The sequence below is a fragment of the Malaclemys terrapin genome, chromosome 6 (genome assembly GCF_027887155.1).
Source record: "Malaclemys terrapin pileata isolate rMalTer1 chromosome 6, rMalTer1.hap1, whole genome shotgun sequence".
Classification (NCBI taxonomy): domain Eukaryota; kingdom Metazoa; phylum Chordata; order Testudines; family Emydidae; genus Malaclemys; species Malaclemys terrapin.
Genome location: NC_071510.1, coordinates 31,098,190 through 31,124,036, shown reverse-complemented (window position 1 = coordinate 31,124,036; position 25,847 = coordinate 31,098,190). Strand labels below are relative to the sequence as shown.

Sequence of the window (25,847 nt, the reverse complement as noted above, 5' to 3'; positions counted from 1 at the left end):
GGGCCAGAGTGGTTTGTAATCCTGATCACTGAGGATATCAAAGTTCATTCAGTTTTAGGACTGAGAAGAAGACACCAACAACGTACACACTCAGATATACCCACTAACCACTTCAGAGCTTCACAACAACTCAGCACCCAGCAGCTCCTATTGTTCAAAATGGTGCTGTGCACTTTTGAAGATCTGGCCACATCATTTAGATGGCTAAATGAGCGTTTTGAAAAATCTGGCTGCTCATTTTTTATTTATTATTATTAATATTAATATTCATATTCTGGGGATACTCATGGATAGAACGCTGATTTTATATGAATAAGTAGGTTTAGCATAGCTATAAGAATTAAACAAAAAAAGAAAAAGATGTAATATCTTCCAGGCTCTCCAGACTCAGGAAATCCTGTTATAGCTGACCATCTTGTACAAAGCACCATGAACATATTTTGTTTTACATAACAAAGATGTATTCACTATGTTGTACTTATAAGAGAAGGCTATTAGTCTTTCCAAAGTGTATCAACTCACATTTGCAGATGAATTCTTGTGTTTGATAGTGCTACTGATCCCACTGCATTGAGCCATTTCACTCTTGTATTGATGAACAGCAGCTTCCCCTTTTCATTATATTCCAAAAATAGTGAATTAAGAAGGAAAAATTCAAACCTGTTGTGTAGTGCTGTTTCCCTACATCTCCGCTGCTGTTGCTGCTGCCAAGACTGGTAGTGCTTTGTGTGAGTTCACTGGTTACTAACCCAGGGATTCCTGGTTTTGATGACAGATTGTCTCCTAAGATATGATCTTCAAAACCAGGAGGAAAGGTGAAGTCTGGTCGATGGGTTTCTTCCTTTAATTCAAAAAGAAGGAACTTAACATTTTGTTCCAGTATTTTCAGAACCACGTATATTTCTTTGACATTTAATCATTATTAAAAGTAATTCATGCAGCACTATAGGTTTACACTTTCTTTACAAAACCGATTACATCTCATGCCGACCCATACAGTCCAAGTGAGGCAAGTCATACCAGCAAGAAAACATATTGGCGAAGGGCTCATGGAAGGAAGGACACCGCAGACTACTGGTGGTAAGGAGAGCTGACAGAAGAGAGTTTTAAGAAACGATTTGAAGGAGGAGAATATTCGTGACAAAACAGAACATTGATTGTTTCCAGGTGGGGGATCAGTGAGAAAAAACAGGTGCAAAGACCAAGGCGGGGAGACAAAAAATAGGGAGTACTAAGGGCAAAAGCAGGAGAAAAAGAAAGGAATGGTAGTTGAAGTAAAGGAGAACACAGACACAGGTGAGGGTAAGAAAGTCTGTGGGGCCTTGGAAGTGAGGACAAACTGAGTTTCTGGTAAAAAGAAATAAAAGGGGATCTAAAGAGTGGAGTGACAACAGTTAGAATGGCAAGAGAAGATTATTTCAGCAATTGCATTTCAGATGGATTGGAGGGGGACAGAGGAGAATGGCAGAAAGACCAAAAAAAGCAAAAGTTACAGTTTTGGATACTGGATATAGGGAAGAGTCAGAAAGATGACCTAGAAAAGGGGTCGGCAATCGGTGGCACACGAGCTGATTTTTGATGGCACGCGGCAGCGGGCTGAGTGGCTCAGCCCACCGCCGCTCTGGGGTTCCGGCTGCTGCCCTGTTGCCAGCCGGGGTCCCGGCCGCCGGCCCCACTCCGTGCCCACTGCTGGCCTGGGGACCCCCAAGGAACCCCAGGCTGGCAGTGGGCGGAGCAGACCAGCGGCTGAGACCCCGACTGGCAGGAGTCGGCAGCCGGAGCCCCAGAGTGGCGGCGGGCTGAGCCGCTGAGCCTGCTGCCGGCCTGGGGTTCCATTTCACTCAGCTGGCAGCAGGCTGAGCGGCTCAGTCCGCTGCCAGTCTGGGATGCCGGCAGCACTTAGCCTACTGCTGGTCTGGGGTTCCGGCTGCCAGACCCTTGCCAGTCGGGGTCCCAGCCGGCGGCCCCGCTCAGCCTCCTGCCAGCCTGGGTGAATGGAACCCCAGGCTGGCAGCGGGCTGAGTGGAGCCAGCGGCCGGGACCTCAGACCGGCAGCAGACTGAGCCGCTCAGCCCGCTGCCGGTCTGAGGTCCCGGCCACTGGCCCCACTCAGCCCAGACCGGTAGCAGGCTGAGCAGGGTCTGGGATCCTTGTCTGGGGTTCCAACCACCAGCCCCGCTCAGCCTACTGCCGGTCTGGGGTTCCATTCACTCAGCTGGCAGCGGGCTGAGCGGGGCTGGTGGCCGGGATCCCAGACCAGCAGAGGGCTGAACCACTCAGCCCACTGCCAGTCTGGGGTTCCGTCCCATCAGCTCCTGCCAGCTGGGATCCTGACCGCCGGCCCCCCTCAGCCCGCTACCAGCCTGGGGTTCTGCTCACCCAGGCCAGCAGGAGGCTGAGCAGGGCCGCCGACTGGGACCCCGACTGGCAAAGGACCGTCAGCCGAACCCCAGACCGGCAGCAGGCTGAGTGCTGCCAGGCACCCCAGACTGGCAGCGGACTGAGCCACTCAGCCTCCCACCGGCCCTGCTCAGCCCGCCACCAGCCCACTCAGCCCACTGCCGGCTGAGCAGGGCCAGCGGCTGGAACCCCAGACAAGGATCACACTAAATTGATAAGATCTGCATTTTAATTTTATTTTAAATGAAGCTTCTTAAATATTTTAAGAAACCTTATTTACTTTAAATACAATACTTTATTTAGATAATATAGACAGAGAGAGACCTTCTACAAACGTTAAAATGTATTACTGGCACAGGAAACCTTAAATTACAGTGAACTTGGCACACCACTTCTGAAAGGTTGCTGACCCCTGACCTAGAAGTTGTGATCGTGGGAGACAAGGAGGACAGTGTAGTTGTTAAACAGCAGAGAAGGGTGGCAAAGGACAGGGATGAGAAAGAAAGGACAAGAAGCTCAATTTTGAACAGCCAGAGTTTGTATGGGACATCCCAGAGGAGAAGGACAGGACAGAGAGGCAGCTAATTAAGATGCAAGACTTGATGGTGGAGAAAGATATAGAATTCTCAGCACAGGGATACAAAGAGAGACAGGGACTGAGAACAGAAAGTCGGAGGGATGCCAAAATAGGAGGGGAGGTGAAATGATGAAGTATTATTAAAGGAAATACTGAAGGAAAAATCAGCAAGGTAGAAAGACAGCCAGGAAAACCCAGTCATGGAAGCCAAGTGAGGAAGGAAAGGAAAGGAGTAAGTGATAATTGTCATAGGCATCAGACAGATCAAGAAGACTAAGGAAAAGCTACAAAGAGTCCGGTGGCACCTTAAAGACTAACAGATTTATTTGGGCATAAGCTTTCGTGGGTAAAAAACCCACTTCTTCAGATGCATGGAGTGAAAATTACAGATGCAGGCATTATTATACTGACACATGAAGAGAAGGGAGTTACCTCACAAGTGGAAAACCAGTGTTGACAAGGCCAAAAAAAAAAAAAAAAAAAAGCTGCGCGTTTTAGATTTAGTTAAAAGATACTAATAGTGACCTTGGTTAGGACAGTTTAAAATAGAGTGGAAAGAACAGAAGCCACGGTGGGGATTAAAAACAGAAAATTGGAAGAGAGGGAATCCAGGCAGTATGAGTAAATAATATGCTCCAGTAATTTGGAGAGAAAACTTAGGAGAAAGAGAGACAGCAGCTAGAGAGGAAAATTGGATCAAGAGTCTTTTCAAAAGGGGAAATATAAATATATTTACAGATATAAGGACATAACATGCATTGGGAGGTAGGGGAAGGAGAGGAGAGAAGAATTTTTTTAAAAAAAATTTAAAAAAAAATCATTCCTCCCCCTTGGATCGAGTTCTAGTGCCTTCCCTTGAATCAGTTTAGTCCCCTCTCCCCATTCTCCTAATTTTTTTTCCCTCCAAATTCCTGAAGGATGCTGTTTAATCATACTGCCTGGATGTCCTCTACAAACTTTGTTTTTAAATCCCCAATCTGCCACCAATTTAGCTTCTTTAAACTCTGGAATTCAATTTATCTTCACTACAAAAGCCCTTGGGGGTGGGAGTGGGGGGGGGAAATCACATATAGTGTCATATAATAATGTAATAAATCTTGATCTGGTTTCATGAAGTGTTTTGATAAATGATGTCCACTTCAAAGTGATTTTTGCTCACAGTTTCTTAAATAAAACAATTGCTGAGAATGCCAGGCCATAGTTTTATCTCTAGTGCTAACACACACACACACACACACACACCAAAAATTTATTGACTCAACAAAAAATAAAAATAAAAATTGAATAAATAGATTATAAAAAAAAATAAGGCACTTTAAATAGTTAAATATCTTGAACAGCAATGCCCCCTTCTGCACAGGAAATATCAAACTAAAATCTACTTGCCTCATCATCCGAGTAGTTATATTGTGAGGTTACAGAGCCCCACATCCTACTGGCTACATTAGCTGCTTGTTTCATTCCAGACTTCAGAACATCTATTTTCGGTCCAGAGAGTATATTGTCTAGCTTCAGATTGGATAAACTTGTTACCACAGACCCCAATGAGCCATGCTGTGAAGAGCGACCCAACACCCTTAATGATGGAGGCCGCTCCTTTTGAACTCGTGAATGGGTTTGATGCTTTGGTCGCCCCGTAAAGGTTTTAGACCTGGAAACTAAAGGACTTTTCCGATTTTCACTCTTCTCTGGGGCTGGTGGGACAGAATCTGAAGGTAAGCTTGATCTCCTCTCTTGGGAGCAACTAAGTGTACTAGGGGCTGCTGCTTCTCTGCTCTCTTGCCTGTGAAGTTCCATGCTGGAAGACTTGCTACCCAGGGGGCTCTTTAGATTCATATAGCTTTCTATTTCATCTGCCAGATTACGTGCTACAACTGGTGACACAATCTTTTCTTCAGGCTCTGAGGGTTTTGGTTCTATACTCTCCGTAGCCAGCAAAGATAAAGGGTCCAAGCCCACTTCAACATCTTCCCTTTCAACAGGCTTAATCACTCCATAGAAGCTATTCCTTTTAGTCACTGCATCTCTGGCATCTGTTTTCTGGTTTGGGGGCTGATTACCATCCAGAAGTTTGGCATGAACGTTTTCAGCTCTGGTTGCACTGTCCTCACCTCCGTTCTCAAGGTACTCTTGCCCTTCCTCAGGCTCCTCCAGCACTGGTGAAGACTTAAGCTCTAGTTCCTGAGCACCTTCGCTCACATGAGTCCTGGTGCCACTCAGCCCAGAGACCTGCTGGTCACCCATACCGTCAAAGCTACTGGATTTACTAGTGTGAGGGGGTGAAGTTTTGGCCCCGGATAAAGCTGCTGTGAGGATCTTGGCATCTGCTCCCATCATTATTGCTATTTCACTAGAGTTCAAGTCCAAACTGCCTTTCTTCAGCAGCATACCTGCTCTGCTTTCAGTGCTAAAACTGCAGCTCCTCTCTGAAAAGAGCTTTTGTCTCTTCTGCCCTTTTTCACCTGTTTTCTTGGGAGAAGCATCATGAAAGACTGAATCTTCAACTGGATCCTGAGTTATAAAGAGTGGGCTAGATGCAGTTCCTAAAAAGAAAGCACATGGCATTAATGTGATACCTTGTTTTCCCCCAACACATACTGCTAAGGAAATAATTTAAATGAAGGTCATATGGTCTGGGTTATTTACAAGTTTCCTAATAAGAAAGTGGCAAATATACTTTAGAGCAATTCTACAGAAGTACCACTGAGTCACAAATTACATGTGGAAAGATTAAAGCTAAAGTTAGTGCTTTCGTTACTGACGCATACTATTAGCCTGCATGAGCAGGCTGCAGCACCCAAGCAAAGATGGACATTTGTCACTTCCTCTTTCCACCAAGCTCAGTGGTCCACCTGCTTCACTCTGCATCATTTCTTTTCCCAAAAAGGGTGGACTCTACCCTCTCTATGCTCAGTTTATTGCCAACGTCTTTAGCTCTCAGATTGCATTGTCTGTGGTACTGCTTCCAAAACAACAGTGAAGCACGCAGGACAAATAATTCTGGGGAGAATTTAAGTCCCAAAGACATCTACTGCATGTGTCAAGAACATAGATACGTGTTTTTGGAGAAAGGATCACCATAACTAGAGAAGAGTAATTTGGGATTGGTCTGTCAGGAACTCACCATAGTAGTCCTAGCGCTACTCCAGATTCCTTCTTTAATAGCCTTCTTCTTAGCTTATGCCTGAAGTTGCCTTTGTACTGAGAGCACCAAACCTCTGAATATTACAGTACACCCCACTTCAATCAAGATTACCCAGACAATTAATGTAAGCCTAATGAAACATAACGGCAGTAACGACTGCTTAGTGGGTATAGTAATACTACTTCAATGGGACCCCACTAGGTGATTTAAAGGTGCTTAGGTCTGTATGTGTCTCAATCTCTCACTGATTCTGTCTGTTCTTCTAACAGCTGTCAGTTCCCTTAGCTGACATGTGCAGCAAGTCTATGACGTGCTTTACCACCGCCTGAGTCAGACTCAATCTTCCCACACCAGTTACATGCTGACCTAGCACTCTGGGACTCTTGCAGCTGTCCCTGCCACCAACACTGGGTAGCCGGTAGTAAGCTGTATTCCTATCACAGGATAGAGAATGTCCACTCCATGGGCATCACAATAAAGTGACAAACGTGCTACATCTCTGCAAATCCCAGATAGTAATGTTAAAGTTAAAATGGTGTCTTCTAGTAATTGGTAATTCCACTTATCAGGACAAAAGACCATCCACCAACAATTGGCAGTAGTCACAACAATACTGCCTCTTTCATAGCATTTTCCATCCATAGATCTCAAAGTGCTTTACAGGGGAAGGCAAATATTATTGCCATTTTACAGATACAAAACAGAGGCGCAGAGTGGTGAAATGACTTACCCAAGGGGACACAGCAGGTCAGTGGCAGAGCCAGGCATACAACCGAAGTCTCCTGACTCTCCATTGCACTGTCCTGTACCTGGGACCATACTGTCAGATCAAGATTCCATTTACCAAACATCCAAGTTAAACAAATTACAAGAAGCCAGAGGCAGTTTCAAATTTTGTTGATAACAACTGTGTTAAACAATATACTCAGTGACTCACCACTGCTGTTTTTCCTGCCAGTGCTATCAAAAATGCCAGATGGAACTTTCACAATACTGCTTCCCCAAGCAGGTGGTTCTGCTGAACTATGAGGTTCTGCACTCTGCTGATGCTTTTCACCAGTACCACCAACTTCTAGAGTAAGAAAACCCACCTTTAATTATGCGGTCTAAACAAGTAACTTTATCTGCATTGTTTTGGAAGATACATTTTCGATAAAATGTACAAGCTGTTCTCTTCTTAGTACAGTGCCGATAGATGCCAATCTTTCTAGGCGCTGAGCATTTCTTGCAATTAAATTAATACATTCCACAGCCTGCAGGATTTGGCTCTATAAGAACAGGTTTTCTCTCACCAGCTGCACCGTGTGGATGAAGTATAGCAGGCAGCATAAAGTGTAAGTAGGAACAAACATTCTCAGACCTTCATATATGGATTTTGTATAAGTGGTTATATTATTGTGAACAGCAATTGTTGCTTCATAACCCAAGAGTGCTCGCACATATAAATTATGCCTATAACTACAGCTTAATGTGTTCAAAAAGAAAAAAAATAGATGGTTCTTCAAACTACAGGAAAATGTCTACAGAAAACCAAGAAAAGGATCCATAAAAACAAGAGATAATTAGGTTCTTCACTTGTATTGTGCCTTGGTATCATTCTTAGCATAGACAACATCAGGCACTGTTCCGAGTCACATTGACACTGAAAGGCAAATACAATACCCAACTGTGACATCAAGTCACCTTGGACCTATCTGGTAGACTTCCTTGAGAAGGATGGTTAAGAACAGGACAGGGAGCTAGTATAAAGATTCTAGAACTCACTAATTCAGATTCCATCTGCGTTAGTACTAATAATAGATTAGATTCCAACTGAAATTAGGGTCCCATTGTGCTACAGCTTTACAAACACACAGTAAGAGGCAGACACTGCAGTGAAGAGCTTAAAATCTAAGTAGACAAGACTGAAAACTGAGTTCTCCAAGGTCACAAAGCAGGTCAATGACAGAATTGGGACTAGAACCCAGGTCTCTTAAATTCTACTCCATTGACCAATCCAGGGAACTGTATCAAGTCAGCAAGTCATTTAACTTCAGTATTTAGGGAACTACTACTTGCCTTGGGGATTAATGTTTGTAAAGCACTTTGAAGATGAAAGGCAATATTAGTTCTAAGAAGTGGGCAATTGATTCTAGTTGTACACAGCATAATCTAGAAGGTTGTTATGCTAATTAACAAGGCCTGGTCTACACTACAGAGTTAGGCTGATGTAAGACAGCTTATGTTGACCTAATTAGGTCAGTGTCTACACTACAGTCTTGCTCCTGCCGATGCAAGTGCCCTCCTACACCGACATAACTCCACCTCCATGGGAGGCATAGAGTTTATGTTGGTGTAATCAGGACAATGCAGTGTCTGTGTAGACACCGCGGGCTACGTACACTGGCTGGAGCCATGAAATTGACAAGAAAGCTGGGCTTACAGCTGGGACTGTCACCCAGCGCGGGGGGGAGAGGGGGAGTAAGAGAGGGGGCGCAGCTCTACCTAGAGCTCAGCTGCCGCCCGGGCTCCCAGCAGAGAGCCAGAGGGGGAGGGAGGCAGATGGGCTCCCAGGGGGCATGCCGGGCTCTCAGCCCTCCACACTGCCCCTCTTAAATCAGTGGAAGCACTCCTGGTGAGGATGCGCACCACCAACAGAAGGAGGGCAGTGCGGACATGAACCACTGCAGTGGCTGTAAGTTGACCCTAACAGGTCAACTTAAGTTTGTAGTGTAGACATGCCTTAAGTATATCCATCAACACTGATAAGCACTTACATACCAATGTGAAAGGTCTAGCAGCTTTATAAAAAGAGCAATGGAGGTTTGGTCAAGTCACACACATTCTGCCATGGCATCTCCATTTTATCAAATATGACAGCTTTAAATATATTTCTTTTTGAAGTGAATTTAGTGATGGTGAGAGCTGCCAGATTGATAATCCTTGTGTTCTCTGCTCACAAAGAGTGACATGGCAATGGCAGCACAAGCTTAACTATTACTGGAGGTCTATCAATGGGAAGACTCCTGAGGGCTGTAATATCTCAGTCTCATTTCAGTTGATGGGTTTAGTGTGGAGGTACTGAGTGGTACTGGTGGGCTGGGATATACAAGAGGTTAGACTAGATGATCTGGGAACCCTTCTGGCCTTAAATTCTATGACTATGAGTAAGGCTTAGATTTTGTCATAGTTATTTTTAGTAAAAGCCATGGACAAGTCACGGGCAATAAATAAAAATTCACGGAAGCCATGACCTGTCTGACTTTTGCTGCTGAGGCTCCATGGTCTCCCCCACCACTGTGGTGTCTGGGAGCTGTGGGGTTCCACCTCCAACCATGGTGGCTGGGAGCTGCAGGGTGACCATATTTCCTAAAGAAAAAACGGGACACCTGAGCCGCTCACCCAAGGCGTCCCCCTCTCCCCACGTGAGGCTCTCGTCTGTCGCTGGAACCCTGAGAAGGGCCACCTCAGGAGTCTGTCACCTGTCAAGGAAACTCCCTCCCACTCCCCACCCCGCCCCACTGGCTGTCAGCTCCAGAATCCTGAGAGCCCCTGGGGCTGAAGCAGACTTCATGACCTCCATGGTATAAAACATAGCCTTAACTATGAGCCCTGACACAGGGTGAAACCAAAGGAATCATCTCCACACCCATGCTGTCCTTTGCTTCCCTGCAGATAAGAGTGCCAAATGTGATATGGGAACTGGACTTAGGCTCACCATTACTAATTTCAAATAGGCCACAGAACAGTTAATTAAAAATGGTTGTTTGTGGTCATTACTGACATGGACTGGACTCAAGCCAGCAACCCAGTTATGATATAGCTATACTGCAATTGATCCCTTGGACAGGAAATAAACAAGAATAATAAAAGACAATCAGGTGGTGACTGTAGTTTTGTGAATTACATCTATTAAAAGCTTTCTAAATGTTTTAAATGGACTGGACAAATTTAAAAATAAACACCTATCAATGTAAATCTAAATACTTGACCTCCTGTTAGGTCTTCCATTATACAAGAAGAATCTTTTTCTGCTAGTGTCTCAGCTGCAAGAAGATTATCTCCATCATCCCTTATGAGTTCATCCTTGGATCCATAGCCTTGGTCTGACTGACCCCCTGTTGAAAAGAATACAAGCAAGTAATCTAACAGTTTTCTGTTTTAAACTGAGAAATTCTGTTGCACGTTAAAATATTAAAGTGCAACTTGTTTGTGCTACATCTAGTTTTTGCTAAAAATATTGAGTCAGGAGATCACCAATGCCTAGCACACAAAACATACACACAGTATTTAATTGATAATGGTAAAAGCAGAAAATAATAGCAAAGACAAGAATGAAAAAGCCTATTTTAGGTTTAATAGTCTATTTGCTACAATATACTACAGTATAGTACATTCTCAATGACGTGTACACTGCACAATTTGCTAAGTGCATCCCCACCAGTATACTATGGTAGCTCATCTGAAAGGCAGGGATGACTGAAATTTTGGACACTGCATGAACCAGAACCCCAAACACCACAGAAACCAGACAGAATCCCTTTGCTCTGGAATGAGCTCTCAGAAAAATGACAACACACACACTATATCACCTGGGGGTGCACACTTTTCACAAAGCAATCACTCTATCTCTGACCTATCAGTCCTCACCCTCAAAGGAAACCTGCACAACACCTTCAAAAGATGAGCCTGGGAGCTTAAATTTATAACTTTATTAGACACTAAAAATCATGGTCTTAATAAAGACACTGGATGTATGGCTTATTACAACAACCTGTAACTCACTAACCCACTTTTTGTCCTAAGACTACAGGGGTGTCAATGGGCCACTTCATCTTGAATGGTCCCTTAGCATATATATTGTAACTACCTATGCTAAACTCTGTGTCGGATCTTGTATTTAGCTGTGACATACTCAGTACCTTTCCCAGGCCTGATAAAAAGATCTGTGTACCTCGAAATCTTGTCTCTCTCACTAACAGAAGTTGGTCCAATAAAAAGAAATTACCACCTCACCCACCTTGTTACTATAAAGTGGTCAGCCTAGACAGCTCGTCAACTTTATAGAAACCCAAAACTCAGCTATCATAACGTCTGTGCTCTTTTTGCACCCAAAAAGGAACTTTTATGATGGAAATAGTGTTAGCAGAGAACAGATGGGATTCATTCCATAGCATAACATACAGCATGTTGAGATCTATTGCCTAAACCTGCCTATTAGCAAGTCTTTGGATACATGAGCTTGTTTCAAAACACAAAAGTACAATGCAAATTACCCTCAAGTACCAAAAGAAATTTCGCCTGGCTCCTTAGTAGTTACAGAGCTGAATAACAAACTTGTTTTGAATGCCTGATATCTCCATAGAACATACATGGAGAATACAATTGATAAGAGTTAAAAAAGCCTAAGTAACTACCAATTTATGTTTTGGGTCTATTCTACAAGCAACTCGATAAGAAAGAAAGTTTGATCTTTATTTTCTTCTATCACCACTTTAGCCATGTACAAATCTCCCCCCACACCCTCCTTGCACATCAGTGAAAATAACCTATTAATAAATGGGAAATTTACCTGCAGCAGTAACACTCAAAAGGCAGAATTAATGCACATGTGCATCCAAGACTTCACACCATACAAGTCTGCACCCCACACCATGACAGCCAAGGACAAATGCAGCACCAAGAGAACGCAGAGCAAGAAGCAGAGTAACAAAGAGCAGAGAGAAGGAAAGTTCAGTCATCTAGACAAGTACAAGTTCTCTTTAAAGGAAGATTCAAGATATTAAAAAATGAAAAAGGGTGTGCGACAACCATATGCACAATAGGTCCTGTGATGCACGAATATATAGGAGGTTTAGTTGAATGTATGGTCTGGGGTATAATCAGATTTACAGTAGGGAAGGAAAGCAGATGAACGCTTTTGGTAACCTGTCACCTCAGGTAATTTTCTGGAGATGAATTATTTCATTCTAATTTGTCTGTTCGAGTACACACCATATTCAAGTGCAGAGCTCTTCTCTGGATTTTCAAAAGTCTTTCCACTCTCAGACATTCTCCCAAAGATTATATGTATGGCAAAGTTCAGATAATTTACTATTTTAATTCTGAAGTTCTGAAAACCATGGTAGCAGTTTGCAAACTGTAATTTATAAAGTATGCACTACAGTGATCAAACATACATACCGGATTCTGGAATTTTAATTACCCTCAATTAATATTAAAGACAGATTTGAAAACAATGGTCTCCAATTATGTCTGAGCAACTTTTGCACCCTCACTTGTAAACACAAATGAGAGTTTACACGCACAGTTTGTTTTAGTCCAGTAGATTTTATCAGTCGTGTGAGTGAGTAATTGCCAGCAAGAATTGCTAATGCTCATAATTAGAGGCTTGGAGAGTTCTCTTAAAAAAAAACCTGACAAAATAAAATATGGACCATGTGACTGCTTCACCAGCAATACAATTACAAAAAATCAGTTTAAAGAGTTAGTCATTGTGCCATGGTTTACTCTACATTGAGCATGGAGTACCAATGTGCAATAAAGAGAAATATCCTGCAACTACTGTATACTTCCTTTTCTACAAGTATATTGATTCAGCCATTCATATCGCACAACCTCAGAAAGAGGGGGAAAGTGTTTAGGGAGGAAAGAATCAGCAGGAAATGAGAGAGGAGTTTGCTGTTGGTGGAATTGTTAGTAGTGAAACCCAGCAGACTCTAGTACCTGTGCTAGAGTGATTATCAATGGAATCAAGCCTGACTAAGTCTCTGACGAAGAGTGTGTGCTCCCCACTGTTAGCATCATTAGAACTATCCACGCTACCATGGCTCACCGTGTCCCCATCACTTCCACCCGTGGCATTCCGAGGAGCTAGAGATATGAACGAGAGCTAGTCAGTAAAGAGAAGATTTGAAAACTTGTCAAACTTTAAATAAGTCAATCAAACCTTTCCAGCTCACAGCAGATACTTATAGTTACATAAATATAATTAGGATATGGAGTAAGGGACCAAAGCAATTTAGTTTTCAGTGAGAGACACCCTCATATCACTGAGCATAAACTTGGCAGCAGCCTATTTTTATGCACTTTAGAAAAATATTCCTTACTTGGAAACATTTAGAAAATACACACATACAATATCATGCTAGCAGCAATCAATTAGAATGCAAATCCTATTCTAGTTCAGCAGAAGTGAGTCCATTTCAATCACTATTTATACATTACCTGATATCACAGACACCTGTGAGCTCCTTGTTGCTTTTTTTAGGCATTGCCTAAATTGTGCTACACCACGGACCACATTCTGTACCTTCGTCCACAGAAAGATACCACTGCGGTTACTGCTAGGCCAATGACTTTCCAAAACTGCCTGCAAAATCAAAGGTTTCAGAGTAACAGCCGTGTTAGTCTGTATCCGCAAAAAGAAGAACAGGAGTACTTGTGGCACCTTAGAGACTAACAAATTTATTAGAGCATAAGCTTTCGTGGACTACAGCCCACTTCTTCGGATGGGCTGTAGTCCACGAAAGCTTATGCTCTAATAAATTTGTTAGTCTCTAAGGTGCCACAAGTACTCCTGCAAAATCAAAGGCATTACAGTAGTTACTGCTTAGTCAGTAAGCTTGCCCTCTTACCCTCTACAGAAAAACTGCTCTCTTAAGATGTGAAATGCAAACATTTTAAAACTGATTTTTTTTTTTAAGAGCCCTTCTCCCCTGGTCGCAAGGTTGTGCGTAGAACACCAGTCCTGAATGACGAACATTCGATTGTGAAAAGCACGATTTAAATAGACTGTGGGATGCATATTTGTTATTTACAATGCAGTACCAACAAGAGCCCCAGTAAGCCCTCCACTCCCACTGACTTCAGCTGGAGTGATTTACTTGCACTGCGACATTCCCTCTCAGCTTGTGGATCTCTCAAAGTAGCAGAAGCAGAACTGCACCCTTCACCAAAAGGAAGGTCAGCAATTCTATCTGCTGTGTCACAGAATTAGAAGACAGCAGACTGGTGTCTGCAGAGTTACAAAAAAATAATAATAATAATAATAATCAGGTCAAATTATATGTTATATGTGTGGGAAGAAGCTATTTCACCACCTCTTCGATCCCCCATCCTCAGCCATATACCCTAATTATGGGCCTGTTCCAAGACTTAGGCATGATAAAAATTGGAAGAGATCGCAGTTAAATTTCAACAGCATATTTGCTTAACCCAGACAGAGAACTCTCAGACATATATACATACAGAAAAATGTAAAAAGTGAAGTATGCACAGAGCCATGAAAATAAGTAAATTTTAAGTCTGTGTATCCAGCAAGCCCAATCAGGCAGCCAGCCAATCAACAAAACAAGAAGGTCTACATGACAACCATTCAAGATTATCAGCCTCCACAATGCACCTGAGGAAAGCAGGACAAAGACAATGAGAGTGACAACAGTGTCAAGTAAGTGACTGCTTACCTGCCTCAGCTTCACTAAGAGATCTCTTACCTTGTTGTAATAACCATAGGTGATTGCATTCGGCTGTACTCCAGCATTTTTCATTTCAAACAGGACTCTCACAGCCTGAACAGGATGACCACAAAGTCCGCAGAGCTGCATTACAACTCTATAGCACACCTAATAAGGTTGAGAAACCCATAACATGGTCAATTTCAAGGAACATTACAAGTACTGAAGTCTGCAAGAGAGAAAAGGCACACAAAAACTACCATTCAAAGTATAATCCTCAACGGCCAGGAGAGGGAGCACAAATTAATCAGTAAGACGATCATGTTGGCATCAGGGAACACTGCTGAGGATACTCACATTTACTCCATTATACATATCTAGGGTTACCATACATCCATATTTTCCTGGACATGTTCGGCTTTATAGTCCTTAAATCATCCGGGAGAAGTTTTTAAATATCTAAAAACGTCCGGGAAAATACAGATGTATGGTAACCCTAGCGAGGGGAAGGGGACCCTGAGTGGCTGCAACTTACAACTCCCAGGCTCAGGTAATCGGCCGTAGGGGTCAGCACCGCGAAGGTTTCCTGCCAAGCCAGCCAGACGGCGATGGTCAGGAACTTTCCTGGCTCCCGCCACTCTCCACCGCGGGGCCCGAAGCAACTTCTCCCCCCCCCCGCCCCGACTCAGGCTTCTGCTGCCTGAAAGCCCCGGCCAATGGGAGCCCCGGAGTTCGTGCTTGTGGTGGGCGCAGCACATGGAGACCCCTCGGCTGCTCCTGATCCTAGGAGCCAGAGGGACCTTCAGCAGGAGGGGTGAGTTGGTGAGTGGTGTGGGGTGAAGAGGCAAGCGGTGAGCCAGCAGCGGGTGGGGGGGGGTGAGTAGGTGAGCGGGTAGGGGGTGATGAAGAGGCAAGCGTCGAGGGAGCCAGTGGCTGGCTGGAGACGGGTGAGGAGGCAAGTGGCGAGCGGTGAGCTACCAGCGGGTGGTGAAGAGGCAAGCAAGCCAACAGCGGGCGGGAGGGTGAGGAGGCGGGTGGCAAGCCAGCGGCAGGTGGGGGGGGGGGGGTTGAAGAGGCGAGCGGCGAGGAGCCAGAGGCGGGTGGGGGTGAGGAGGCAGGAAGTGGTGAGCCAGAGGCAGGCAGGGGTTCTCGGGGCAGGCATGGGGGTTTCTGGTAGGGGAGTGAGGAGGTGAGTGGCAGGTGGGAGGAGGTGAGCTGTGGGTGGGGGACTGAGGAGGGATGCAGCAAGCCAGTGGCAGGCCAGGGTGTGAGGAGGGGTGCGGTGGCAGGGCCAAGTGGGGAGGGGGTGGGACCTGGGGCAGACTGGGGGCGAAGCGTGGGAGGAGCAGGGGTGGACTGGGGGTGGGGCCGACACCCCCCATGGAGTGTCCTCTTTTTTGAATGTTCAAATATGGTAACCCTATACATATCTGATTGCCAGATGGCAAAGGACAAGTTATCGGGAAAGCTATTTTCAAGTTTTTAAGGATTAGCCTGCTTCAGACATAACAGAAAAATGTAAAACATTTTAGCAATATGTATCAGTGTCATCTTTTAAATTTAGCATGGCTTCAGACTTGAATAAATTAATGTTTTTGTGCCTTTTAAAATTTGGTGTGTGAGAATCTATATTCCCAAAGTCACAACTGTATCTACCCCCATTAAATTCAATCCATGCCCTGAAGGGTGCCCCCCCCTTTACTAAAATGAGATTGTGCAAAGATAAATTTTACTAAGCTTATTTCTGTGCAAAGCTACAGAATACTAGCCATGGTTACCAAAATAAATAAATAATTCACTGAACTCTAAAACGGGACATATTTAGTGGTTTTAGAGAAATTAGTGAAAATGACTTTCAAAGAGTTATTTTATGGTAAATTACAGCCTGTGGGGGAAATCTCATTTCACACTGCAACACAAAGCAAGAAAATTGCAAAAAAAAAAAATGATTGTTTTTGCACAGAGACCTTCCTGAACAGTGAAAGCAATCCACCTTTATGTTAAATGTGATGCAAGAGTAAGGGTAAGAGCAAAAATAGTATGTGAATTTTAGCACTCATGTAAGATAGAGTAGGGTGACAGCAGCGAAGCTCTCTACAAAAAGCATGTAGAACACAGGCTACCTCAGTACTAGCTTCCCCATCTTGTCTTATCAAGGTGCCTCAACCCTGAATCAGGAGGGAGAGAAACCCCGTCTCTATGCCCACGAAATCCCTGGGTTTCTCTAATGAGGCACAGTATGAGGTTACTAGTTAATGCAACTGTGGAAGTTGTTTCTGTGAGATTGATACTCGTCCACTGGGAATGTACTGGGACCATTAGTCTCATTTCAAGTAGGCCAATTAGCAGTCACAGGATAATTCCTAGTTCAAATTCAACTCAGATCAGTAGTTCCTATATGTCTGGAGATAAGAGGCTTTAGACGCAGGGACATTTTCAATATATTCACCTCTGAGCCATCCAAGTTTCCCAGTATAGTACTAGTCTATTTTACAGCCAGATCTGACATGTTGGTCACACTTTCTGCATAGGTTACTTCAAACAGCAAATTAAAAAAAAAAAACCGCTCAAAAATGTACATTTAGTGAGAAGAGCCCATTGTTATTTTGGTTTTAAGTTACTTCAAAAACAGACATTTGAGGACAAAATGAATAAACACTCAACTGTAACCAGTACTGCCTTGTAGATTAAATTCTACATTGGACAGTGACAGATACTGCCAATACACTTATAACCTGAAAAATATAGTCATATTTACAAGAGCTATACGATACTATTTTCAAAATGGCTTGCTCTGGCAGAATCCTAGGTGGATGGTTGATGCTTTCTGCACCAATAATCTCAGGAGGGGTGATAAACTCCACCCTCCAATTTATGGCACAGCTGCCCCCGCTAGCATGGTAGTGTTGAAAATTTATTTTAATTTCCAGCTTCCCAAACTAACTGCACAGCTTTCAGCACGTTATTTCAACAAGACTTTAATAAAAATAAATTTAAAAAAACGGTTTAAAAACAAAAAAGTTGTAAGCTAGGTAGCAAGCTTGAACTTTACTTATTTTTAGAAGTGAAACATTAACAGTTGATGATTAACATGTTCTTGTACCTTAATCCCATTGAACAGGTGTGGGGTGTTTTTTTGGGGGGGGGGGGGCAGGGGAGGGTGGAAGAAGGGGGTACTTGCCTCATCTAGTGGTTCCACATCGGTTTTCCTCATTTTAATAAGAATGTCATATGCCTGTTGCAGTGCTCTGACTTTGGGATGGGAAACTCTGATGTAGGCTGGCAGACAAATGAACCATAGGCTATAACAGTGACTAAAGAGGCACTTAGCCCACAGTGGTGGGTTTGTGTAATACTTCTTGGCTAATTTATGGGCAGTTTTTATCTCCTGTAAAAGGCAGAAAACAAAAAGGATATAAACACACAAAATACAAAACACCTTGAATTTGGAGGAAAATGTCTTTAAATCAGATACTAGCTTTCTTAAAATGGGATCCTGCAGCTCATTGTCCTGGAGGAAACCAGCAAACATGAATGTTAAGCTGTATTTCTCATCGGAGTCTCCCTCGTGTAAAGCTCTTCATAAGGTGGGGAAGAGAATGCATACTAATACCACTTCAAATCTGCTCCAACTTTCTTTATTATAGCATGTATTATACCATAAACACCAACACATGTTTGGCTCTGAAGTATAGCCTTAGATACAGGAAGCACTGCCTCTGTAAATTCCTATTTATTTTGATTGGTTCCTCTACACATACATCTGTTTTCAAAGTTACAAACATCTATTCTTTAAACACCACACTAACTTCTAGCATAAATGGGTGGTAACAATTCGACCCAACACCAATGTAGTTTTCGATGCTCACACACACTATATTATATAAAGGCCGCACTAGTTAAAAATCTAACCTGTTTTGTCCTCTTTGCCATGAGTGCTGGACTATTTGAAATGTTACCTCCAGCTGGGTGCCTGTTGAATGAAAGCTTGAGCTCCTGTGGCCTGTCGAAGAGCTTAAAATCTAGTCTTGGGAAGTTTTTATAGCTATTAAAAAAAGAAAAGTGAAGCATTATTTCCAAATCTTTTAGTTGTTCTGCTCCAACTTTAAACACTTGGTGCAAAGGCCTTCTACATGCAAGCTGAAGGGATCAGCACATTGAGATCAAAGAATGTTTTGTAAAGAACCCAACAAAATGGGAGCAATTGGAAGGACAGGAAGGCTCTTTCTGTTGAGAGAAGGTTAGGGGGAAGACATCCGAAGGACTCCCCTTTGATACATGAGCCCAGCAGAGACAGGAGACCAGTGAGTCAGCAAGGCCTCCATACCTCAGTGGCTGGTAGAATCAGGAGAGAGCAGCTGGAAGCAGGAGCAACCCTGAAACCTCCAAACATTTCACAGGGCAGGGAAGACAGGAGAATTAGGCATCTCCTGCCACGGGGCTGGAGGTGGCAGAATAGCCACAGTGGGAGGAGAGGGGCAGGTTCTACCACCGTTTGGACTCATGGGATCCAGTTAAAGAGCACAGGGCATCCAAAAGGACAGATCCCGTGCCGGCAGTCTATGGTGTGTATTCAGTGGTCCTGTGCAGTTTCACTAGCTACCCTGACTGAAACAGGCATACTCCACTGCAGTTGGTGTGATATGCACACAGCACCAGCAGGGGAAGAAAACATGGAACATACATAGGGAAATGTAATTAGAAATAAGGATTTCCAGGTGGTGATCAGTAGCTGGTATTTAAAAGGAAAAAAAGAAAAACTACTATCAGACTGCAGAAACTAACCAGAATTCAAGTTGTCAGTGTCTTTTTATACCTAAAACACTGCAAGTTTAGGTAGGGGTTTAAAGCAAGATGCAATAGCTATGTGCACTCATGTTTAAAGAGATAAGTCCCCATTTCACTTGACTCATTCATTTTCTAGAGTCTCAGCACCTTTGTTAGTTTGCAATATACCTGTACTTAGGTGCTCGGGCCTGTCCATCATCAGGGGGAGGTTCTGGTGGCATTATAAACACTGTGTGTTCACTTTTCTGTGACTCATCAAGCTCAATTAAGCGTGTATCTTCTGCAGAATCTACATCAACCTGCAAATTAGTATCAGGACAAAACACCAGTTTCAACATTATTAATAGTTCTTCTACATATTCAAACACGACTCCCACTCACATTATATTTTCACTTCTACTTTGCCATCAGAAACCCCTGAAAACAAATATAAAGGAGACAAGTACCTTCTCTCCCTTTTCTGTTCCTTTATCAGGAAAAAGCTAGAAAGAGGAAAAAGTTAGTTAGTTTTTTGTTTTACAAGAAGCTCCAAGTATTTTTACATATACATATTTTTCACTGAAGTTGTTTCCGCTACTGAGTTACCAAGAGAATCAAATTACACTGTCATATTACTTTGAATGCAAATAATCTCCATTACAAATACTCCTTCCTTTTACTGAAAGCTAAAGGAGCAGGCTCTCTCAACAAGCTTCAGGTCAGTCATGTCAGCAGACTAACTAAGCAATCCTAATTCTAAGAAAATGAAACTTCTCTTCCTTTATTTTAGCTTAGTTATATTATCTCCAAGAAAACAGTGTCTTCCTACCCAATGATACATTAATTCAATAGTTAGGAGCAAGAGAGTCATCCCAGGATACTAAAAAAATTGAGCCAGAAACCAAGATACTATTTTAATAAAAAGCACACACTCACAGGTAAATAAATGCCTTAATTATTGATCATCTAATTTATTTGTAAATTATTCACTTGGCCTTTTACAGATTAAGATATACCAAATCACTGCCAATTTGGACTGGAATTACACCCTGGGAACGGATTACATTTTGAACATGGGTGGGACTTGGGAATTATTCTAAAACCATCTATATAGCACCAGTTGCATTTACAAACAAGACAGAAAGGTCCCTGTCCCATCAAGATCATCTACACAGACAATACACATAAAGAAAAGTGTTGGGAGTAAGAGATGCAAAAATGAAAAAAGTTTGAGCAGTTGTGTTTGGCACCGTATAAATACGTAACGGTGTTTACATTCTAATCACAGCTAAATGAAAATCTGGGGGTGAAGCATGACAAGTGGAGTGGATGGTTAGGGATTAGAGATTGACAGACAGGTGAATATTTAGAATGCACTTGATGGAGATATGAGAGGAGCAAGGTGGAGATGGCATGCCACATACTCAGAGCAGTCTCAGTTTCTCTTTTCATGAAACATCACACTGTGTAACCTTTAATTGGAGAAGTTATGGGAGCGCACTGCAAGTTTCCTACACTAAACAAAAATAAGATGAAAATGCAATAAGATGAAGGGGAAAATGACTCCGAATGATAACCGCAGCAAACTCCATTATCTCACAACAACAGCTGCTGCTGCTCCACCTCTATGACTAAAAGCCACAGACATGAAGGCACAATTAACAGCAACACAAATACTTAAAAAAAAAGAATGAAATACAATTTTTCACCTTTTCTATGCAGTCATCAAAAAATGCCAAGCTGGTATCCTTGTCACTCACAAAACTGCACTCTTCTATGAAGCGGCTAAATATTTGTGTTTTGGTTAGAAGTATGTAGAACTTTGTGTAGGCACGGTCTCTACTTTTTAAAAATCCTGGTTAAAAAAAATTCAGAAAAAATAAATACTAGTTTTAAGATGAACCCTCAAAAGAAAGAAACAAAACAAAGTCACATTTGTCTGCAAGAATTTCACCTGTCAATCGTTATGTGAACACCTAAAATTACTTAAATTTCAAAGAGTTGCTTTGCCCTTTTTTTTAATTAAAGTTAGTTTACTTTGCATTAGGCAGTACATGGTGGATAGTCACTTATACCATTTCCCAGTGTAATTAGTTTCCTGGGCTTGTGTACTTCTTTCACACAGCAAGAAAGGAGACAGAAAAAAAATACATACAAAAACTTAAGAAAAAGTGACTGTAAAAAGTCGCAAAAATGTATGGGTTCTCAGGGGCAGATGTAGGATTGGAAGGTATTTTTGAAACCTTTTTTCACGAATAGCATGTCCCTTTAACTATCTCCACTAAGAACTTTTCTCAACTCTGTCAAAACAGCAGCCTATCTGAAAAGTCTACACAACCAGAATGAATTGAAGGGAGTCAGCTGGTGTTCCCTATTGGTTTCTTGCATTCTTAATGTTTTCCCCCCTCAAAGTTTTCTATTCTTATCCTGTGTAGAATTAAGAATACTTTAGCTTGTTCTCTTTGTTATCAGGCCACTAAGGCTTGGCTTCTAAGAGCATTTATTCTCAATACAAGTTGCAAAGTTTCTATAATCCCAAGAGCCGCCTTAAAGAAATGTGGACACCAGAGATAATGTCACATTATTGTGAAATGATTTTGTCAGACCTTCAATGGCAAGACCTGCAGTTACATTAGCAGAATGGCCACGTTACAACACACAGATGCTATTTATTATTGACCAGTTTTACTTGTATTTTAATCAAATTGCAACATTTAAAAGATTCAAAATAACTTCAAAGGGCAAGATTCTGCTCTCAGATGTGATGTTAATACGGGACATGCAATTAAACTGCAATTAAGCTTTTCAGAGCACAGGCCACGTCCACCAATGCATTTGGACAGCACCTAGCATAATGACACCCTGACCCTCACTGGGTCTGTGGGCATTAATATAATAATCACCACAGCACCAACCCTGCCTCGATGTGATCCAGAACAGCCTCACCTTGAAGGTCAAACAAGGAATCAGCAGCAGTAGTTTTATTTGAAGGTGCCTGGGTAATTGGCTTGAGGAATGTTCTGTACCCCTTTAAAATAGACGCCATGAAGCGTAGAAAAGCCTCTTGGATCTCCATCTCAAGTTCTGTCATCTTCTTCTGCCAGGAGAAATCTGCCTCTATAGGCGTCATCTCCACTGCAGAGCCTTCTTGGGTCTTTCTGTGAACTAGAAACAAGAGCAAAGGGAAACTGAGCTTTATTATGGATGACATTAAAACAGACTATCCTAGAAACACCTAAGACAGATTTTTCTTTCCTTTTATACTTAGCATTCCTGAAAGTTGTCAGAATGACAATACAAGAAACTAAGATTCTCTGCTAATCCTGAGACTACTAACTTATTTCATGTGGGCCACTGAAGAACCATTAAATGGCACCTGTTTCCATTCCCTATCATCATCTGGGCCAGCTTAAAAAGGTTACAAGCACACAAGCGATCTCTTTTCCACAAGTCAGCCAGTCCTGCTTGGATATTAGATAATTAAAGTGGGATCCATTACACCACCTGTCACTGCCTAAACTGAACGTTATCATTTTGCAATGGATCAGTACACAATCAACATTAAAATTCAAGTTTTCACCTCACCTCACCACCTGGCTTCCCTATTATGTACTGAAAAATTGCATATGCACATAGAAGTGCCTGCACATATTAAAAATTCTAACATCTCTGTGCAGTAAAGTGTTAGAAACAGCCAGGTGGCATGCAGTGTTTACACTTGTAATGAATGGGCACATGCATGTGTTCTCAGAATTTTGTGAAAGCACAAGTAGATGAGAGGTGCTAAAAATTTACCCCCAGTATGCTATATTGCTACTTTTTTTTTTTATTTTGTCACTCCGCAGGTGGCCTTGCTTCAACCCTGTAATATCAATATCATCTCTATCTCAGTTCATTTATAAGATTTCTGTGAAATTTAAGAGAAAAAACTAGAATATCAAGACATTTTTGTATGAGTTTTATTTTAATACTACTACAATTGTAGTTTACTGTGTTATGAAGGGGCTTCAGACTTCTAAAACTGAGTTATGCAGACTGTTTTTCCCTACATCCACAAGAGAAATCCATTTCTATGCTATCTTTATGACAGTTTTCCCTTAGCGGTGTTAACTTAATATGTGTAGTGAAAAAGAATAAAAGCATTAACCCAATTTGATGATGTTCTCCATTGCCTCTGCTCCAATGAAATTTGGAACTGAGACTATCAGTTTTGTGTTAATTATAACATCTGACTCTTAATAGATCCTGCTGAGAGAACTCAAAGCAAGGGCAGGTTATGCACAAGGCTTTCACTGAAAGCTTATTGAAAAGAGAGGGAAAGGCAGAAAGTCATTTAATTCCTTAAATCACGGCATATTATTTCTGTTTGAAGGTTTCCTTCATTTTACAGTCTTTATATATTTGTGACATAGGAGCCAGCACCACCTCCTCAGTTCAGTGTAAGGTGTGTATTATTAAACCAACTTAAAACTTTATATTGAAAGGTCCTATCTATACTCCAAAGGCTGCAGTGTCTGAAAATAGTTTGAATGTCGCTCCTGTCAAACAGTTGGTTTGGACAGGGCCAAGCCAAAATAAGAAATTATTCACTGAACAAAACGCATAATTTCTTTACCAATATTTGGTCAGAGTTTAAGCTACTTATTGACTTTTATACTCACATTTTCAGCAGACTATGTAAATACTGTTAAAAACTTATTGCCCTCATACCCTTAGTATTTTTTCAGTTATCTTGGCAATTGTTTAGAGTAGAGTAATGGTCTAACATGAACATAACAGATTCATTTCCAAAATATGGTTCAGTGGAAGCTTTGTTTGAACTGTGTTTGAAACATAACTCTCTTTTGACAGCCCCATCTATGTTCAGAACTGGAAAGAATCGTCGTATGGTTTAAAGTTCAGAATGACAGCAAAGTAAAAGTGCAAAAATTTCATGCCATGTACTTAAAGGGATAGCCTTAACAACTAAGAACCATGGCAATAAATGTAAGAGTTGCTGGTTTGTACCAGCAAAATAAATGTTCTGTGAAAATTATTGTAATTCCCTTGCATAGGGCAGCTTTCTTTCCCATCCCCATGCTTTACCCAACGCCAGCTGTGGATGCAATTTCCTTAAGGTGCTGAGTAGACTTTTGCATGGCTTCTTAGGAAGCTGTTTCCAGTTCACGCTCTTCTTATCATCCGATCTAAACAGTGAAACAAACAATGCATGCAAAATAAAAAAGAATAGTAAGTGTGTGAAAACTTAATGTTTTTTGTTACTTCACTTTCAAGATGGCTCAATACCAAAACAAGGAAATAGCATTGGAGAGATGCCTTTTCATCAATTTTATTTCTGTGTAGAAATAAAACACACAGTAGAAAGGACAGAGAACTGAAAACTATTTTGTTTCCTCCAAATAATATAGCAGTCTAAACTGAGTTTGGATCTGATCCCAGATTAACCTGAAACCAGAACTTTTGTTTAGATTTGGTTTAGACATTTAAATCGGTGCTTTAATAAATCTCAAAGTGGCTGCTTTTATCTCATTGAAGAAAATAATTTAATCAGGCTCATCTGCATTCGACTGACATGAAAACATACAATTCATCTCACTTACTGAGCTTCCTATTCCATTTTGTATCCAATAGATGTAGTATAAATATAAAATATAGGCTTGATGCATGGCAGAAAAGGGTAAGCATAGCACTTAGGATCAGAGTAGTTAGTATTAAAAGGCATGTAAAAATTACAATAGTATTGGGGTCCTGCCTGGTATCTTTATGGTCATATGCTGCACTGCCACATGTACCACAGACATTGATTCAATGTCTATTTCCAGTCTCAATACTAGGCCAGCAGGAACTGGGAAGGCTAAGGATTCAGCACACATTTCGGAACCCATGTCGTTGATTAAGCAATGCAGTTAACTGGAGTAAAGGGAGGTTCTTCCTTGGTTAGAAAGACAGTGGCTACAATGCAAGTCCTTGTTTAGCAGAGAAGAAATAAACGGAGAGGGTGGGGGGTGAATGCTGAGAACTGTAGGCATGTATGTGCCTCCCTTCTGGAATGCAAGGGGAGAGGGAAGTTATTGTAGCAGGGAATGTAGCTGATATTGCTGGCACAGGACTAGTCAGTCATTTATTACTAGCTTGGCTGATGCAGGCATGCTCGTTTTTTGCTTTGCATCAGTAATAGGATTACTCACCTATTGTTGGATCACTATTAGTATAACTGTTTACATTCTTATTTGGGGGGGGGGGGAATACAAGATTTTACTAGGAGATAAAATTGCCTGCAGAAATTATAAACTTAGCAACTATACAAGTCTCTTCATTCTCAAAGTGTTTTACAAATAATGAGCCCAGCCTCACAGGAGTCTTTGCAAGATCACTCCCATTTTACTCATGAGGAAACTGAGGCAGAGGATTTAAGCGACAGCTGTCAAACTATACAGCAAGTCAGAGCCAAGATTAGAACTCTGATCCCTAGTTTGCAGTCGTGTGCTCAGGAAACTCTCCTCCCACTTTCTCTCCCTGATCT

General features: G+C 42.0%; 1 protein-coding gene across 1 annotated transcript in view; it reads right to left on the bottom strand.

Annotated features, from left to right (window-relative positions):
• Positions 1-25,847, bottom strand: part of DENND4C (DENN domain containing 4C) — a 107,261-nt gene that overhangs the window by 18,468 nt on the left and 62,946 nt on the right. The window contains exons 11-24 of the mRNA XM_054031337.1: positions 24,410-24,510; positions 22,271-22,489; positions 21,034-21,179; positions 19,792-19,827; positions 19,514-19,644; positions 18,470-18,602; positions 17,739-17,945; positions 14,597-14,725; positions 13,329-13,473; positions 12,828-12,974; positions 10,094-10,219; positions 7,060-7,191; positions 4,364-5,520; positions 661-841 (exon numbers count right to left, since the gene is read on the bottom strand). Of these exons, the coding sequence (XP_053887312.1) occupies positions 661-841; positions 4,364-5,520; positions 7,060-7,191; positions 10,094-10,219; positions 12,828-12,974; positions 13,329-13,473; positions 14,597-14,725; positions 17,739-17,945; positions 18,470-18,602; positions 19,514-19,644; positions 19,792-19,827; positions 21,034-21,179; positions 22,271-22,489; positions 24,410-24,510 (2,990 nt within the window). The remainder of the gene's footprint in view (positions 1-660; positions 842-4,363; positions 5,521-7,059; positions 7,192-10,093; positions 10,220-12,827; positions 12,975-13,328; positions 13,474-14,596; positions 14,726-17,738; positions 17,946-18,469; positions 18,603-19,513; positions 19,645-19,791; positions 19,828-21,033; positions 21,180-22,270; positions 22,490-24,409; positions 24,511-25,847) is intronic.